Source organism: Macaca fascicularis, chromosome 6 (genome assembly GCF_037993035.2).
Source record: "Macaca fascicularis isolate 582-1 chromosome 6, T2T-MFA8v1.1".
In the NCBI taxonomy this organism is placed as follows: domain Eukaryota; kingdom Metazoa; phylum Chordata; class Mammalia; order Primates; family Cercopithecidae; genus Macaca; species Macaca fascicularis.
In genome coordinates, this window is record NC_088380.1 from 10,643,149 (window position 1) to 10,661,757 (window position 18,609).

General features: G+C 47.5%; 1 protein-coding gene across 1 annotated transcript in view; it reads right to left on the reverse strand.

Moving 5' to 3' along the window:
* Window positions 1-10,931: 10,931 nt before the first annotated feature.
* CMBL (carboxymethylenebutenolidase homolog) overlaps window positions 10,932-18,609 on the reverse strand; it is a 31,547-nt gene continuing 23,869 nt past the window's right edge. Inside the window, exons 5-6 of the mRNA XM_005556592.5 lie at window positions 14,171-14,262; window positions 10,932-12,613 (exon numbers count right to left, since the gene is read on the reverse strand). Of these exons, the coding sequence (XP_005556649.2) occupies window positions 12,434-12,613; window positions 14,171-14,262 (272 nt within the window). The 3' untranslated portion in view covers window positions 10,932-12,433. The remainder of the gene's footprint in view (window positions 12,614-14,170; window positions 14,263-18,609) is intronic.

The following is an 18,609-nucleotide window of genomic DNA, read 5'->3' on the forward strand; positions in this document are numbered from 1 at the left end:
GGGAGACTAAAAGTGGGAGGATCCTTTTGAGCCCAGGAGGTTGAGGGTGCAGTGAGCCATGATCACACCACTATAATCCAGCCTGAATGACAGAGCAAGACACTTTCTCAATAATAAAGGATGAATCTTTGACGTTGCATAATGAAATGTGTCAACAACTGGAAGATCTGCTCACCAGACCAATATTTGCCAAATATGCACATGATGTTACAGTGTCATGCACAGGTATAAGACCTTTTCAAAATGCAAGATGGACCAGTGTGACAGAAGAAAGTGTATTTAGTCTATCACTTGCTTGGTTTTGGTGTAATATTGAAGAATATCCAGTTTTGTGAAAGGCAATTAAAATACTACTCTTTTCCAACTACATATCTGTGTGGCCAGATCTTTATATTCCAGAACATGCTGTGGCTAGGCACAGTGGGTCATGCCTGTAACCCCAGCACTTTGGGAGGCTGAGGCAGGAGTATCGCTTGAGCCTAGGAGTTCGAGACCAGTCTGGGCAACAAAGTGAGACTCTGTCTCTACAAAAAAAAAAAATTTAATTAGCAGGGTGTGGGGATGTGTGCCTATAGTCTTACCTACTTGGGAAGCTGAGGCAGGAGGATCCCTTGAGCCCAGGGGTTTGAGGCTGCAGTGAGCCATGACCATGCTGTTACTTGCATTGAATCTGTAGGGGTCTGCAACAGCCTCAGTTCTCACCTCCTCAGAAGAAAGAATTCGACTGAGGAGCGTAATGCAGAAGGAGAGACCAAGGCAAGTTTTAGAACAGGAGTGAAGTTTGGTTAAAAAGCTTTAGGCCAGGTGCAGTGGCTCACACCTTTAATCCCAGCACTTTGGGAGGCCAAGGTGGGCGGATCACTTGAGATTAGGAGTTTGAAACCAGCCTGGCCAACATGGTGAAACCCTGTCTCTACTAAAAACGCAAAAAAATTAGCCGGGCGTAGTGGCAGGAGCCTGTAATCCCAGCTATTCGGGAGGCTGAGGCAAGAGAATCGCTTGAACCAGGGAGGCAGAGGTTGCAGTGAACCGAGATCACGTCGCTACACCCCAGCCTGGGTGACAGAGGAAGACTCCGTCTCAAAAACTAAAACTAAAAATAAGCTTCAGAGCAGGAATGAAAGAAAAGTGTACTTGGAGGAGGACCAAGCAGGCGACGAGAGAGCCAATGAGGGCTGGGCCTTTAAACTTGCAGTTTTATATGTTGGCGTACTTCCAGGGTCCTGTGTTACTTCTCCCCTGATTATGCCCCTGGCGAGGGCTGTCGCATGCGCAGTGGCCTGCCTGCACTTGGGAGAGGAGCAGGGCAGTGTGTTTAGTAAACACACTGAGTTCTACACATGTTCACTTGAGGCCTTCTTCCCTTACCAGTCTAGCATTCCGGTTAGATGACGCCATTTTGCCTCTTAATGCGCATGCTTGAGCCCATCTGCCCCACTCCTGAGATCTTGTCGGGAAGCTGCTCATCACCAGTTTCAGGTATTCTCTATCTATCGGGAGCCTGCCCTTCCCTGGCACCAGCTGTGACCAACTATTATTTTAGGTAACAGTTAACAACCGCCTGACCATCACCTGAGGGTCAGCTGGCATCACCTGAGGCGGCAAAGGCTTAGGGGCCACTGTTTCTGCCCTGCTTATGCCTGACTAGCTACCTACTGTTAACACTGCCACTGCATTCCAGCCTGGTCAACAGAGTGAGACCCTGACTCAAAAAAAAAAAAAAAAAGTGTAAAAGAATCCTGAAACCAAAACATTTGATCCTCATCATAATCCTAGTCATTGACAAGTCCAAGAGACACTGCATAATTTGAATGGACCACTCCCTTATGGAAATAAACTTTTTAACTTTATATAGTTTTCAGTATAAGCAGCTGAAAATGTCCACTTAGCAGGCTCTCTATTTATCACATGATCTTGACGCCTACTGCAAAAACACAACTGAAGCCAGCAGTGTGGACTTTCAGCTCATAGGCTCCCACTTCGCTGGCAGCAGCTCATCCTCCCTCACCTCCTGTGAGAGGCAGAATTCTAAAGCTGTGCTCCTAAGAGCCCATCTGGTTATTCCTTCAGGCACTGATCTAGATACTGGGAGAAGGGACTTTGCAGATTTCATTAAGGTTGCCAGTCAGCTGACCTTAAAAGAGAGCAGTGATCCGGGAGGGCCCAGTGTAGTCACACAAGCCCAGAGGGGCTCACGGATAAAGGTGAAAGATTCAGCAGGAGACTCCAGATGGCGGCCTTGGCCGGGCGCAGGGAACCGCACCTGTAATCCCAGCACTTTGGAAGGCTGAGGCAGGTTGATCACTTGAGGACAGGGGTTCCAAACCAGCCTGGCCAACCTGGCAAAACCCCATCTCCACTCAAAATATAAAAATTTTCCAGGCATGGTGGCACATGCCTGTAATCCCAGTTACTCAGGGGCTGAGGCAGAAGCATCACTTGAACCCAGGAGGTGGAGGTTGCAGTGAGCTGAGATCACACCACTGCACTGGGTGACAGAGGGAGACTGTCAAAAAAAAAAAAAAAAAAAAAAGGATTCCACACGCCATTTCATGGTTTAAGTTGCTCTGTTTGTGAAAATTTGTCACAGCAGCGATCGGAAACTCTTACGCTTCTGTCTTGCCTCAGTGGGGGAGGGGAGAGGGAAGGGTCCCCTCCTTCTGCCCAAGACAATTCCAGTGTCCCATTGATTCCATCTCTCAGAGCTTGTTTCCTCATTTCTGCGTCTGAGAGTGTCTTTAGTGCTCCTCAGGACACATTCTGGACTTATAGCAGGATTGCACTGCCTGGATTCCTTGTGGTTGGATGGGGTTCTGTGACTGGTGAGGGTCTCAGAATATAACACCCCAAAATGAAGGCTTCAGAAGCAGCTCTCTCTGACCTCCTTCCCTCCTGTTTCTGGCCCTTCATTCTGCCCTGAAGCTGAAAACCAGAATGCCTCTTCCCCTAGGTGGTCACAGAAACCAGAACCTCCTTCCCCCAAAGCCAGCCACAAAACCTGAAAGTATTACTCTAAAACCACCCCCTGTTGCCACTTCCCTGTAAAAACTGGCCATAAAGAAATTATCTGACCTATCTTGTTTGCCTGTAATTCATAAGACTCCCATTGCAGAGAGGGTCCTGTCTGATAACCACAAGGAGGAAATGCTGCCCTGGGAGGCCAAGAAGAGTCTCACCAGGCCTTGCTGGGGCTCCTACTCAGTCCACTGGCATTAGATTAGACCCTTTTTCTCCAATTGTTTTTCCACATGCTGCCCACACTTCATTGAACCTAAGCATAAAAATGGACAGTTTCGTGGCTCATGACTGTAATTCCAGCACTTTGAGAGGCTGAGGTGGGAGGATCACTGGACCCCAGGAACTCTAGACCAATCTGGGTAACATAATGAGACCTCATCTCTATTAAAAAAAAACATAAGCCGGTGTGGTGGCATGCACTGGCAGTCCCAGCAACTTGAAAGGCTGAGGCTGGAGGATTGCTTGAGCCCAGGAGTTGGAGGCTGCAGTGAGCCATGATCACACCACTTCACTGCAGCCTGGCTCTAAAACAATCGACCAATCAATAAAGTACCATTTCCCCTGTATCTTTTGGTCATCGTTCTGATGGCTCCCATGTCACCTAAAACTATGATCAAATAAATTTGTATGCCTTTTTTCCTTTTAATCTGCCTCTTGTCAGTGACTTTCAGAGGGTGATACGGAAGTTTTCACTTAACCCCTACACTGCTGCAGACCAGTGCCCTGTGGCAGCAGCATGATTTCCAGGTTAGAGCATGTACATGCCAAGGCAAGACCCTCCAAGTCTCTTTCTTCTGAGCACACAGCACAGGGCACTATTCAAGGCAGTGGCTGCCCCCATCCGTGGGGACTCCCTGGAGGTGATGATGATGTAAGTCCTCTGCCAACACGCAAGGGACATGGAACATGGTGAGAATCCAGCTCTTTGCTGGTTTAGACCCTGAGAATAGGCTCCTCCTGTCTGTAAATCTCTTACCTGCACACACAGCCTCCCCTCCTCTGTTAGCACTTTCCGGCATGAATCTCACCTTAAAAAGCAAACACCAGCCGGGCGCAGTGGCTCACACCTGTAATCCTAGCACTTTGAGAGGCTGAGGCAGGAGATCTCTTGAGTTCAGGAGTTCGAGACCAGCCTAGGCAACACAGTGAGACTCTGTCTCTTAAAAAAAAAAAAAAAAAAAATTGCCAGGTGTGGTGGTAGGTACCTGTCGTCCCTGCTACTCAGGAGGCTGAGGAGGGAGGTTTGCTTGGGCCTGGGAGACAGAGGTTGCAGTGAGCAGTGATTGGACTACTGCACTCCAGCCTGGGCAACACAGCCAGATCCTGTCTCAACAAAAAAAAAAAGAAAAAGAAAAAACCAAAGCATAGGAAAACAAAACCCTTCACCTGTGTCCCCTGGAGCCACTCCTTCCTGTTCACTCCGTTTCTCTGCAGCACTGTTGTCAGCACCCCTTCCTCTCCTGCCTTCCACCTTCTGCCCCCTCCACCCACAGTGATGGTCTGTGGACCCCGCCCTTCATAGAAACCACCTGTGCTGCAATCACTGTGTCCTGCTGCTGCAAATCCCTGGGGTGCCCTCTGAGGTGGAGTCCTCTTTCTCACACACACAACCTTTTCCTGTCTTTTTTTAAAAAAAATTTCTCTTCCTTTTTGAAGCTCCTCTGGTGGTTCCTTTCCTGGAGCTCTGCCCTCTAGTTGCTCCTATATCCCTGGCTGCTCCCCACCTCTGGCCGTCTCCCTCTGCGGTTGCCACTTAATATGCATTCAGGGAGAACCACCCTGGGTCCACCAGCATTTATTCAAGGGAGAGGTGTGCTGATGACACTTCACCTACTGTTACCAGTGTGAATCTGAAGGGTCTACATCAAATCAAATCCTTGCCTCCTCGAAGAAAAGAATTCAGCTGAGGGGCATAAGGCAGAGGGATAGACTGAGGCAAGTTTTAAAGGAGGAGTGAGAGTTTATCAAAAAGTTTTAGAGCAGGAACGAAAGGAAGCAAAGTACACTTGGAAGAGGGCCAAGTGCCCTGCTCAGTCTGTGACTTGGGGTTTTATACATTGGCATGGTTCCAAAGTTTGCATTTCTTTTCCCTTCCAAGGGAAGACTCAAACTCTTCCCTTGGACCAGGCTGTCCACCATCTTGCCTCTCAGGGTGCATGCTTGGGCCTGCTTGCCCAAATCCTGAGATCTTACCAGGAAGCTGCTGATCACCAGCTTCAGGTGTTTCTATCTGTGGAGAGACTGCCTTTCCCTGGTGCTGGCTGTGACCAAGTATTATTTTAGAGAGCCAGTTTAACAACCACCTGACCGTCACCTGATGGCCACCTGACATTCCTGGGGAGGTAGACCTCTCCTGCCCTGATCATGTCTTCCTGACTACCTACCCTAACAACGCGCCCCTGCAGAGTTATGTTATTTTACTCAGTTTATAGCTTTTACTGAGTCAGAGGGTCAGAGAAGTAAGTTGCCCAAATCCACAACAAGGTAAACATGGAATGTGGACACATCCAGCTCTTCCCTCCCGAACCTCCTCTTCTCACCCTCATCTTCCTCACACTCTCCCTCTGCCATGCCTGCCACAGCCACCTGATGGATGACTCCCAACGTTACACAGCCACATGGGTCTCACGCAACTGCCCCCCACAACAAGCCTCCACACTCCTCTTCATAGCCCACCAAAGCCCAGCTCTGTCCAGAGGCAGCGCACCCATCTCTGGCTGAGTGAGTCAGGGTCTAATCCAATCCGGTCACCAACTCCCCTTCAGCTGATGCCCAGGTCCTCGGCCTCTCCCACGGCACAGGGGGCACACAGCTGGGGGATTTCCCTCCCTCGCTAAAACAGAGGTGCAGGAAAGAGCTCCTTCCTTCCTTCCCTTCCTGCTGTGGCTGGGATTTGTAAGGCCCTGGGGCCCAGAGAATGCAGGCACCAACCCCAGGTCCTGACACCAGGAAACCCCCAAACCACCTTGGATCTCTGGAGGACTGTGGGAGAGACACTTAAATGTTACTCTCTTAGCCACTGTCAGTCGGGTTTTCTGTTGTTTACAGGCCAAGAAAACTCAACTGATACTCGAGGCTGAACCAAAATTAAATTCTCTTTCCTCACAGCCCGCTTCTCTTCAGGATTCCTGCTGGATAATCATCTCTAAGCCAACCTCAGGGTCTTGCTTCTTGGTGTCTTCTCAGTCTCTGCAGTAAAAGCAGCTGCATCTCTCAGCAACTCTCCACTCTGCTGCCTCGGTCAACGTATTATTCTGTTCTCACGCTGCTACTAAAGACATATCCGAGACTGGGTATGTCTAGTAAAACACACTGGGTATGTTTTACAAAGAAAAGAAGTTTAATTGACTCACAGTTCAGCATGGCTGAGGAGGCCTCAGGAAACTTACAAGCATGGTGGAAAGGGAAGCAGGCATATCCTTCTTCACATGGCGGCAGCAAGAACTGCAGAATGAAGTCGGGGGAAAGCCCCTTATAAAACCATCAGATCTCGTGAGAACTCACTCACTTGCATGAGAACAGAAGGGAGGTAACCGCCCCCATGATACAATTACCTCCCACCAGGTCCCTCCCATAACACGTGGCGATTATGGGAACTACAATTCAAGATGAAATTTGAGTGGAGACAAAGCCAAACCATATCAGTCAGGCTCACATCTCTGCTTCCTGCTGCTGTGCTCCTTCCCTCTCCAGAGGGGCCCAACTTTAATCTTTCTAAAATGCAAATAACATTGATAACTTCTGCTGCTCTCACCTAAAGGCCTGAAAAGCACACCCCCACCCTGGGACTCAGAGGGGCCAGCCCCGTGGAGACTGGCTGCCTTTTTACAGAAGAAGGGGTAGGTGTGATCCTGAGGCTGCAGGCATCCTTCTTGCTTGGTCTTCCAGAACACGATTGCACTGAGTTTGCAGGTTGCTGGCGCCCCAGGACTGACAAGACTTTACCCACGCTGGCCAGGCACTGGGATGAAAACAGCCCCAGTGTGGAACCCAAGGAGAACTAAGGTCTCACCTGATAGAGGGAGCTGCCTGCAGGGCCCAGGCCTGAATGGGAGGGAAAACAAATGGCCTTTTTGGTGTCTGTGGACATGAAGAGGGGCTAAGTGTAGGCACAGATCTAGGCTTGAGCAGTTTGTCAAGTAAATAAATTATCTGGCTGTAATTGAGAAAGACCATGTTAACCAAAAAGCGACCAAGGCAGCTGTCAATCCATAGAGGTTTATTTTGCCAAGGTTGAGAACACACCCACGAAAACAACCACAAGCCACAGAAACATCCGTGAGCTGTGCTTTTTCCAAAGGGGGTTTGGGGAACGGCAATATTTAAAAAGGCAAGGGCAAGCAGGAGGGAAAAGACGGGGGAGGGAGACAGTGAGGCAGACGCTCGCATTCTTGTGAGGCTCTGAGTCTCAGTAAATCTACATTTTACACGTCAGAAAGCAAGCAGAGGAAAAGTCAATTATGCATTTGTCTCAGGGATGATTTCTGGTCTTTGTCCTCTCTGTGAGGATCAGCTGGTAGTTGACATCGTCAGGGTGAGATCCAAAAAACTTGTTTCAGGGCTAGTTTAGACGGGGTGGATATAGCCTGAAAGATCTAGCTGCTCACAAGGAATTTCCAGGTGAGCGCTTTGGGAGGGAGGCCATCTGGGGAGATGTGTGGCCTTCCGTGGTTGTGGGATCCTGGCTTACGGATGAGGCTGTAACACAGGGTTGTGACATTGCAGCTGTCTATCTGGGAAGGAAAGGAAGGCAGTATCGCACAGTTCCCAGGCCAAACCTTCCCTCTGGCATAGTGACTTTTGGTCCTGAGAGTCTATTTTCTTTCACAACCGGCTGCAGGGCTGTCACAAGGCGGACAAACAGGATTAATGGAAAGTCAACAGGGTGCCATCGGGATGTGATGCGAATCTTCCTCGCCCAGTGTAGACCAGCACGTGCGGCCAGTGACGACCCTGCTACAGGGTTAGTGCACCTGGGGAGGCCAACTTTTCATTTCATTTTAATTCATTTAAATTAAAAAACTGAAGCAATGTAAAATACTCCTCCTGGGCCAGACACCGTGGCTCATGCCTGTAATCCCAGCACTTTGGGAGGCCGAGGTGGGCGGATCACTTGAGGTCACTTGAGACCAGCCTGGCTAACATAGTGAAACCCCGTCTCTACTAAAAATACAAAAATTAGCCAGGCGTGGTGGTGGGCACCTGTAATCCCAGCTGCTCGGGAGGCTGAGGCAGAAGAATCACTTGAACCTGGGAGGCGGAGGTTGTAGTGAGCCGAGATCGCACCACTCCACTCCAACCTGAGCGACAGAGCAAGACTCTGTCTCAAAACAAACAAACAAACAAACAAAAAACTTCTCCTGAAAAACACAACAAGAAAAAAATATTGAGGAAAGCTCTGTTGATCCCACCACACTTGGAGCTCTCTGTTCAGTGTGTGCTAGACCCTCTGACCTCAGTGCTGTCAGCACCAGAATGACAGTGACACAAAAGTGACACAAAAGTGAATGTGTTATATTAATCACAAGTTCACTTAATTTAGATTGACGTCGTTTTGAAATGGATACGCTTTTGCTTCAAAGTCAAATCAATTCTTCTAAAACAAATGAACCAGTTTTGTCAATGTGGGAGGTGAACTGTAAAGGAAATGATTTTTGATGCTAGACTCAGTTATCAGAAAACTTAAATATGTAAACCTACTTTCTCAACTATAAATTTTGTGAAATCTAAACACAAATCAAGTACTTTTTTTTTTTTTTTTTTTGACAGGGTCTTGTTCTGTGGCCCAGGCTGGAGTGCAATGGCACCATCTCAGCTCACTGCAACCTCCACCTCTGGGTTTAAGCGATTCTCCTGCCTCAGCCTCCCCCAAGTAGGATTACAGGTACCCACCACCATGCCTCACTAATTTTTGCATTTTTATTGGAGACAGGGTTTCACCATATTGGCCAGGCTGATCTTGAACTCCTGACCTCAAGTGATCCACCCGCCTCAGACTCCCGAAGTGCTGGGATTACAGGCATGAGCCACTGGCCAAATCAAGTACTTCCGATGAAGTTAGTATCCAAACTGAGATATGTGTAAGCAGAAAATACACATCAGATGTCAAAGATAGAGGACAAAAAAAAAAATACAAAATACCTCACTCATGATTCGTTATATTAATTACAAGCTGATGGAACATTTGTGATAAACTGGGCTAACATGTATTATTAAAATTAACTTCACTTATGTCTCTTTTTTTTAATGGGGCTATGAGAAAATTTAAAATTATATACACGGGGAAAAAAGCTAAAGTTGCCATTTTTTCCCTTTACCTTCATTTATCTGCTTGTCTAATAGACACTGAAGAACAAATCTTGTTAAAGAAGTACGTGTGTGACTTACATTATACTTCCATCTGCAGTGCTGGTTCAGACCACCAGGACATTTGACCAAAGGACTCAGCAGAAAAAGGCTGCCCAGGCCCCAAGCTCACCATCAAGGATACAGCCACAACCTTGGTTCATTCTCGCACGAATTTTAGACCCTCCCATCTGTGTTGAAGACTCGGGCTACTGTCTACATGCTCACCGATACCAATCCAGGGCAAAAGCCCAGCACATCTCAGGGGTTTCCTGGGAGGCCAGATGAATGCGTGAGGCCTCCTGGGAGCAGCCCTCAGCAGACAATCGCTTTGGCCTGTAGGGGTCCACAACTAACTGTTCACAGCAGACCAGCCCTGTTCAGGCTTGGATTCTCTCAACATTAGGCAAAAGGTCTCCTCATACCCATTTGACAGATGCAAAAACTGAGGCTCAGGAAGGTCAAGTTTGGGGAATTCTTTTAATTTTATGTTTCCTGAGCATCCATTTGATTGTAAGTTGGACTTCCTCATACTAGAAGCAGAGATTAGTAACACAGTTTCTAGTTATCCAGCTTCTCCCAGTTCCTCGAGGTGGTGAATCCAGACATCTGCCTCATAAAACCGCCTCCTGGGACCACCTCCTCATGGACAGCTGGATACCACCTGCTTGACTTGTCCCACTGCCCCCCACACCCACATGGGCCGTGCTGATATCCTACCCACACCGACTCCTCTCAGTCACAGCACGAATCCCTGGGCTCATGCCCGCTTGCTCTAAACCCCCCAATTAGAACCTCCATGGGAAACCTGCTTAGATAGCACCCTGGGCTCCAGTAAAAGCTTTGGCTCACAACTCCCTCTCTCTCTCTCGTTCTCCACCTTCTGGTTGAGCCCACGTGTCCTGGATGGCTCCCCCTTTTTACTGGGCCTGCGAAGCGTGCTGCCCTCTGTTCTCTGGATCTCTAAGCAATAAACTGCTTCTGTCATTTCATGGTTCTTATGAGCTGCCTCCTCTACCCCATCCTAACTTCTTTCCTGGTCAGGGGTCTCCGGGAGAGTGGCTGTCTCAGTAGGAATAAACTGGACACAGGTCAGATGAGAGCCACAAGGGCACGTGCCAGGATAAACAAGCTTCCCGTGAGAGGGACACCTGGCCACAGGTTGGACACTTAGGTATCAGGTCGTCTGCCAGGACAAAGAAAGATCCCATGAAAGGCACATGGGAAACACCCACGACCACATCCCCAGAATCCCCATCAGGGCAGGGCTAGACTTTACAGCCACTCTCTCCTGAGAAGGACGTCAATACAAAATTAGGGAAAAAATGACAACATCAAGTCACTTGCCCGAAGTCACACGCACGCACCCCGCAGGTGCAGGTGCAGACTCTCTCGCCGGCTCTCCCCTTTATGCAACCACCAGAAACACAGGAGAGGTTTCTGAGGTAGCCTCAGGCCCTGCGACGGAAAAATGCCAGTGCTTGGAAATCTACTGCCTAGGAGACAGTGGCTGGGTGACAACTCTAGCCCCCCGTTTTCTGCTATCTTTTTAAAAATGCTACAAATACAAAAATTCAAAAAATTAGTTTATTAGATTAATATAATTAGGTCAATGCAATCCTGTTTTGATCTCAATACTTCCCATATTGCAATATATAAATGTGTCAAATTCAGATGTTTTGTGGCATAGGTAAGTGTCTAAGCTGGGTGGTGGTCTACCCCAGTTTATAGTTCATGTTCTTCATGGCTTTGCAGCATTTGTCACTTTCTATGATGTGTTCAAAGACCAGAAAACACCACACTTGAGCTTTCAGCTGGTCCTTGAACAGCTGTAGGTTTGTTTTTTGTTTTTGTGAGATTTCTGAGACAGAGTCTCACTCTGTCACCCAGGCTGGAGTGCAGTGGCGCAATCTCGACTCACTGCAACCTCTGCCTCCGGGTTCCAGTGATTCTCCTGCCTCAGCCTCCCGAGTAGCTGGGATTACAGGCACACACCACCACGCCCGGCTAATTTTTGTATTTTTAGTAGAGATGGGATTTCACCATGTTGACCAGGCTGGTCTTGAACTCCTGACCTCAAGTGATCCACCTGCCTCGGCCTCCCAAAGTGCTAGGATTACAGGCGTGAGCCACTGCACCCAGCCTGTAGGTTTTAACTAATAATTAGGGTATTACTCTATCATTCAAATTCTCCAGGTACTGACCTGGGTTTTATTTTATTTATTTATTTATTTACTTACTTATTTATTTTTGAGACAGGGTCTCTGTTGCCTAGGCTGGAGTACAGTGGTGACATGATCTTGAGTCACTGCAGTCTCCACCTCCTGGGTTCTACTGATTCTTGTGCCTCAGTCTGCCAAGTAGCTGGGACTATAGGCGTGCATCACCACACCAAGCTAATTTTTGTATTTTTTGTAGAGATGGGGGTCTCACTATGTTGCCCAGGCTGGTCTCAAACTCCTAACCCCAGGTGATCTGCCCACTTTGGCCTGCCAAAGTGCTGGAATTACAGGCATGAGGCACCGCACCCAATCAGACCTTGTTTTTTTTTTTTTTGTTTTTTTTGTTTTTTTTTTTTGAGACGGAGTCTCCCTCTGTTGCCCAGGCTGGAGTGCAATGGCCAGATCTCAGCTCACTGCAAGCTGCGCCTCCTGGGTTTACACCATTCTCCTGCCTCAGCCTCCCGAGTAGCTGGGACTACAGGCGCCCGCCACCTCGCCCGGCTAGTTTTTTGTATTTTTTAGTAGAGACGGGGTTTCGCCGTGTTAGCCAGGATGGTCTCGATCTTCTGACCTCGTGATCTGCCCGTCTCGGCCTCCCAAAGTGCTGGGATTACAGGCTTGAGCCACCGCGCCCGGCCCAGGCCTTGTTTTTAAATTATGATTTGAGGTACATGTTAAAAATCAAATCATTTCATGCATTATTTCCTACTGAATTTGTGTTTCAAATGAAATAATGAATTTTAGGATTCCTACATTTATTTTATAAAAGTGAAAATTAAATGATCTAAGTATTTCCAAGCAAATTTTGGGATGAAAGCTATTCTAGGAAGGCTTGCCCTTGATTCTTGCTACATGTACTTGTTCAGCCACTCGATTAAATTCCTTCTCGCCTCATCAATGTAGGGCTTGTCTGCAGGTGAGCAATCTTCTCTCTTCCGATGCACGAACCCATGAGTCTGCCCAGAAAATGTTTTAATTTGATATTCAACTTTGCAGTGTTCTTTCAACTTCTGGGTCAGCAGAGATACCTGGTGTGCAAAAGATTTCATGATTTTAACCCTTTAGTGGCACTTTCCATTCTCCAAATCTTCAGTGACTGCTCATAACAGAAATTTAACATCAATGCTTTAAATTAGAAACAAGTTCCACAGTTACATTGAATTCTTTCCCGCTAATTTTTTTCTTTTTAGACAGGGTCTCACTCTGTTGCCCAGGTTGTAGTTCAGAGGCACCATCTCGGCTCACTGCAACCTCTACCTCCCAGGTTCAAGTGATTCTCCTGCCTCAGCCTCCGGAGAAGCTGGGATGACAGGCACATGCCACCATGCCCAGCTAAATTTTGTATTTTTAGTAGAAACAGGGTTTCACCATGTTGACCAGGCTAGTCTCAAACTCCTGACCTCAGGTGATCTGCCTGCCTCAGCCTCCCAACGTGTTGGGATTACAGGCGTGAGCCACTGCACCCGGCCTTTACTGCTAATTTTATAACTAACACAGTTCTTATGTCTGGCAAAGGAGAGATTTCAGAGCAATGTAAAAATGATCCATCTATTATGCGAAATCATTTGCATTAATGTATTAGTTACTAATATTATAAAATAATTTCTAAATGACTACTTTTTTTTCTTAGAGTCAGGGTCTCACTCTGTCGCCCAGGCTGGAGTACAGTGGCACAATCGTGGCTCACTGCAACCTTCAACTCCTGTGCTCAAGCAATCTCCCTGCCTCAGGCTCCCAAATAGCTGGGACTATAGAAGTGTGCCACCACCACAGCTGATTTGCTTATATTTTTGTAGAGAAGGGATCTAGCTAGATTGCCTGACCTAGTCTCAAACTCTCAGCGTCAATCAATCCTCCCACCTCAGCCTCCTGAGTTGCTGGGATTACAGGCATGAGCCACCACGCCCAGCTAACTGACTACTTTTGAACCATACTTTTCTTCTGCTTTTTCCTTATCAACTGACTGTGTTTAATAAATCCTTGTCTTTAAGATCATAGACTTTACGGCAATTTGTGGGTTAGCATGGAGCAGGGCAAGAGGTCCTGTTTCTCCACCAGGTAATCAGGCCATGCTGAGAATACCTCCCTCAGACATTTCCTTAAGCATGTTTTGGGAACGTCACACTTCCACGGTGGAATTATATAAGTGGAATTGAATAAAACCCATCTTTAAAACGGTAATGTTGGAAATATTTGGAGCAACAAATGTATCCTTCAAGACTTCCCACTCCCGGCAGAATGTCAAATCATGCTACTAAATATACAAATGATGCTGGGCGCGGTGGCTCATGCCTATAATCCCAGCACTTCGAGAGGCCAAGGCGGGCAGATCACCTGAAGTCAGGAGTTCAAGACCAGCCTGGTCAACATGGTGAAACCCTCTCTCTACCGAAAATACAAAAATCAGCCGGGCGTGGTGGCGGCGCCTGTAGTCCCAGCTACTCGGGAGGCTGAGGCACAAGAATGGCTTGAACCTGGAAGGCGGAGGCTGCAGTGAGTCAAGTTCACGCCACTGCACCCCAGCCTGGGCGACAGAGCAAGACCCTGTCTCAAAACAAATACGAAGAAAAAAGATGCCAACTTACATTCTCGAGTGGAATCACAACATCATTTTCAGCAAAAATGAACAAGGTGGGGTTCTTTAAATTATAAATGCCTTCAGAATCCTTGACGATGCCTGAAAAACAAGCACAGAGGCATGATGTATGACCCCCACACTCATGCCACAGAAAACTACCGCATTTGGGTTTGATTTTTCAAAGTAAAATCTCTGCTTTGGGGCTCTATTTCCTTTTTCAGTCATTCCACAGAAGTGGCCCAACTTACAAGATTAGCGTAAAAGAAGGCCGGGCACAGTGGCTCATGCCTGTAATCCCAGCACTTTGGGAGGCTGAGGCAGGTGGATGGCTTGGGCCCAGGAGTTTGAGAGCAGCCTGGGTAACATCGCAAAACCCTGTCTCTACAAAAAATACAAAAATAAGCCAGGTGTGGTGGTGCATGCCAGTAGTCTCAGCTACTCGGGGGGACGAATGTGGGCGGATCACTTGAGCCTGGAAAGTTGAGGCTGCAGTGAGCCATGTTTGTGCCACTGTACTCCAGCTTGGGCAACAAAGTGAGACCCTGTCTTAAAAAATAATAAAATAAAAAATAAATAAATAAACAAATACAAAAAAACCCAAAGGCTGGGCGTGGTGGCTCAAGCCCCTAATCCCAGCACTCTGGGAGGTCAAAGAGGGCGGATCATGAGGTCAGGAGTCCGAGACCAGCCTGGCCAACATGGTGAAACCCTGTCTCTACTAAAAATACAAAAACTAGCCGGGTGTGGTGGCAGGCACCTGCAATCCCAGCTACTTGGGAGGCTGAGGTAGGAGAATTGCTTGAACCCGGGAGGTGGAGGTTGCAGTGAGCGGAGATCATGCCATTGCACTCCAGCTCTGGGCGACCAGAGCAAGACTCCGTCTCGGAGGAAAAAAAAAAAAGGATTATAATAGTACAAGAGAAATGTATTTAGTCAGATCTTCCTACTCTCTACCTCCCCACTTTATGGACTAGGAATCAGGCCATTAAATAATTGAACGAGACCTCGTCTGCATCTGCTGCTTTAATATGGAAAGACGCCGGAGCAGCCTGAGGAATGCTCCCGCTGGGATCTACCTTCATTTACAAACAGGACCATTTTCAAACCTTTGCTTGAGAAGTTTCTCAGGTCTACACGAGCCCCACAGGTTCTGGCTTGAATGCACTGAGTAGTTTTGTTTGTAAGAGGAGCTGTCATTTGAATGGGTATTTAGATTTGCACCAGACCACGAGTGTGCAAGTGTGAAACTGCCTGGGCCTAGCAGGTCAGTCTATAAAAATCAGGTTTTGGTTGGGCAAGGTGGACCACACCTGTAATCCCAGCACTTTGGGAGGCCAAGGCGGGTGGATCACTTGAGGTCAGGAATTCGAGACCAGCCTGGCCACCAATGCAAAACCCTGTCTCTACTAAAAATACAAAATTAGCTGGATGTGGTAGCCCCAGCTACTCAGGAGGCTGAGGCAGAAGAATTGCTTGGACCCAGGAGGTGAAGGTTCAGTGAGCCAAGATCGTGCCACTGCACTCTGGCCTGGGTGACAGCAAGATGCTGTCTCAAAAAATAACAATAATAGTTTTCATCTTTCATCTCAGCATTCGAGATTAATTCTGAAATGAGAAGCATGCTCTGCCTGACCCAGGCTGTCTGAAAACAACCTGTGGGTGTGTCCAATTCTATGGGAAAAGAAGTATGCAAAAGATTTGCAGCAAGTTACCATTTTAAGATAAGAGGTAAATAATACAACTTTTTTTCCACTTCCTGCTGGCAGCACAGAAGAGCTAAGTAACAGAGAGAGCCTCCTTCACCTGTAACTCCTCTTTAGGAGGCAGGGAGCCACGGGAAAGGTGGCCACGCCCCCTTCCTCACTCTGGCAAAGCTACTTCTGCCAATGGGCCTCTTTTGATATCCTGAGCCTGAGCCCGGTCACGCTCGGCAGCTCACGCACTGCACAACAGCGGCCAGAAGGTGGCGCCGGGGAGGCATCCGCTCCTTGACCGCCTTTTGCTAAATGCGCAAAAGCATGGTCTAGACAAAGCATCTCTCAGCTCCTTTGTTCCCAGAGGCAGCTGGCCACTGACTTGAGTTTATGTCCTTTTGTGTTGTCCTAAGTCAATATTTAAAGGGTTTTTTAATGCTAAAAGTAGTTGAAAATACCACAGTGAGGAACCATTAAGCCAAGAAAGAATCATTAGTATAACTTTATGATCCACTTCAGATGGTCCCAGGCCTAACGATGGTTCCACTTGCCATTTTTTGACTTTACAATGGTGCACAAGCGACACCCATTCAGTAGAAACTGTACTCCAAGTACCCAGACAACCATTCTGTTTTTCACTTTCAGTACAGAATTCAATAAACTGCATGAGATATTCAAGACTTTACTATAAAATAGGCCCTGTGTTAGATGACTTTGCCCAACTGTAGTCAGATGCAGGTGTTTCGGGCAGGCCAGGTGAGGCTATGATATTTGGTAGGTGAGGTGGATTAATGCATTTTCGACTTGGGATATTTTCAATTTACGATGGGTTTATCAGGACTTAGCCCCATTGTAAGTAGAGGAGCATCTGCATTTTTTTTTTTTTTTTTTTTTTTTTTTTTTTTTTGAGACGGAGTCTCGCTCTGTCACCCAGGCTGGAGTGCAGTGGCCGGATCTCAGCTCACTGCAAGCTCCGCCTCCCGGGTTCACGCCATTCTCCTGCCTCAGCCTCCCGAGTAGCTGGGACTACAGGCGCCCGCCACCTCGCCCGGCTAAGTTTTTGTATTTTTAGTAGAGACGGGGTTTCACTGTGTTACCCAGGATGGCCTCGATCTCCTGACCTCGTGATCCGCCCGTCTCGGCCTCCCAAAGTGCTGGGATTACAGGCTTGAGCCACCGCGCCCGGCCGAATCTGCATTATTTTTAAAGGCTATATTTCCTATGTGTCTTTTTTGTTTCTGTTTATCTATTGGTCTGAATGCTTCTATATCATGAGTTTAGCAAGCAGCTTCTATATACAGATATAATGTTATTTCATTGCTGTAATAACTTTGGTTTGTTTTGGCAAAAAATGTATAAATTGCTATTTACATTTTAGAGTGTGTTTTCTTTTGCTGTCTTTTTTTTTTTTTTTTTAAGAGACAAGGTCTCACTCCCTGTCACCCAGGTTGGAGTACAGTGGTGCATTCATAGCTCACTGCAGCCTCAAACCTCTGGGCTCAAGTGATCCTCCTGCTTCAGCCTCCTGAGAGGCTGGGAGCACAGGCACGTGCCAGTACACGCAAGTAATTTTAATTTTTTTTTTTTTTTTGACAGAGTCTCACTCTGTTGCCCAGGTTGGAGTGCAGTGGCACAGTCTTGGTTCACTGCAACCTCCACCTCTCGGGTTCAAGCAATTCTCCTGCCTCAGCCTCCTGAATATCGGGGACTACAGGCGCCCGCCACCATGCCCAGCTAATTTTTGTATTTTTAGTAGAGACGGGGTTTCACCATATTGGCCAGGCTGGTCTCAAATTCTTGACGTTGTGATCCACCCACCTTGGCCTCCCAAAGTGCTGGGATTACAGGTGTGAGCCACCACACCAGGCCTTAAAATTTTTTTATAGAGACAAAGTCTCTCTATGTTGCCCAGGCTTGTCTCAAACTCCTGGGCTCAAGCCATCTGCCCATCTTGGACTCCAAAGTGCTAGGATTACAGGTGTGAGCCACCGCGCCTGCCTGCTTTTGCTTTCTTTCTGTCTTTAGTGTGTGTGCATGTTTGTGTACAGTTAGAGCAATTTGTATCTTGGAAAAATCAGTCTTTCTTTCTCTCTCTGTCTCTTTCTTTTTTTTTTTTTTTTTTTTTTTTTGAGACAGGGTCTTGCTCTGTCGCCCAGGCTGGAGGGCAGTGGCGTGATCATGGCTCACTGCAGCCTTAACCTTCTTGGGCTCAAGCAATTTTCCCACCTCAGCCTCCTGAGTAGCTAGGACTACAGGTGTATGTGACCACGCCCAGCTAATTTTTGTATTTTTTGTAAAGACAGGGCTTTGCCATGTTGCCCAGGCTGGTCTTGAACTCCCGAGCTCAAGCGATCTGCCCGCCTAAGGCTCCCAAACTGTTGGGATTACAGGCATTAGCCACCACCAGAAAAATATTTTCATAGATGTTGCTCATAAAAATCTTGTGTGATATTGATCATGATTACATTTAAAAAAAAATGCTATCCCCTTCATCCTAGGTGAAGAAATGGAGAGCTCAGGTTAGGTGGCTTTTCCAAAGTCACACGATTGGGACCAAGGCCTCTTGACTCCCAGTGACATCCTCTGGTTAACTGCATGACAAACCTCCACCTCTATTTTCAGATTCTTAAAGCCCATTTCCATAAGCTGGGCGGTCTTCACATTATTGGGGGTTGTGTTACACTGGATGGGGAGGCTTCTGATTGCTGTCACTCTTCCAACCCTCCCTTTCGCATGGAGTAAAAATGCACAA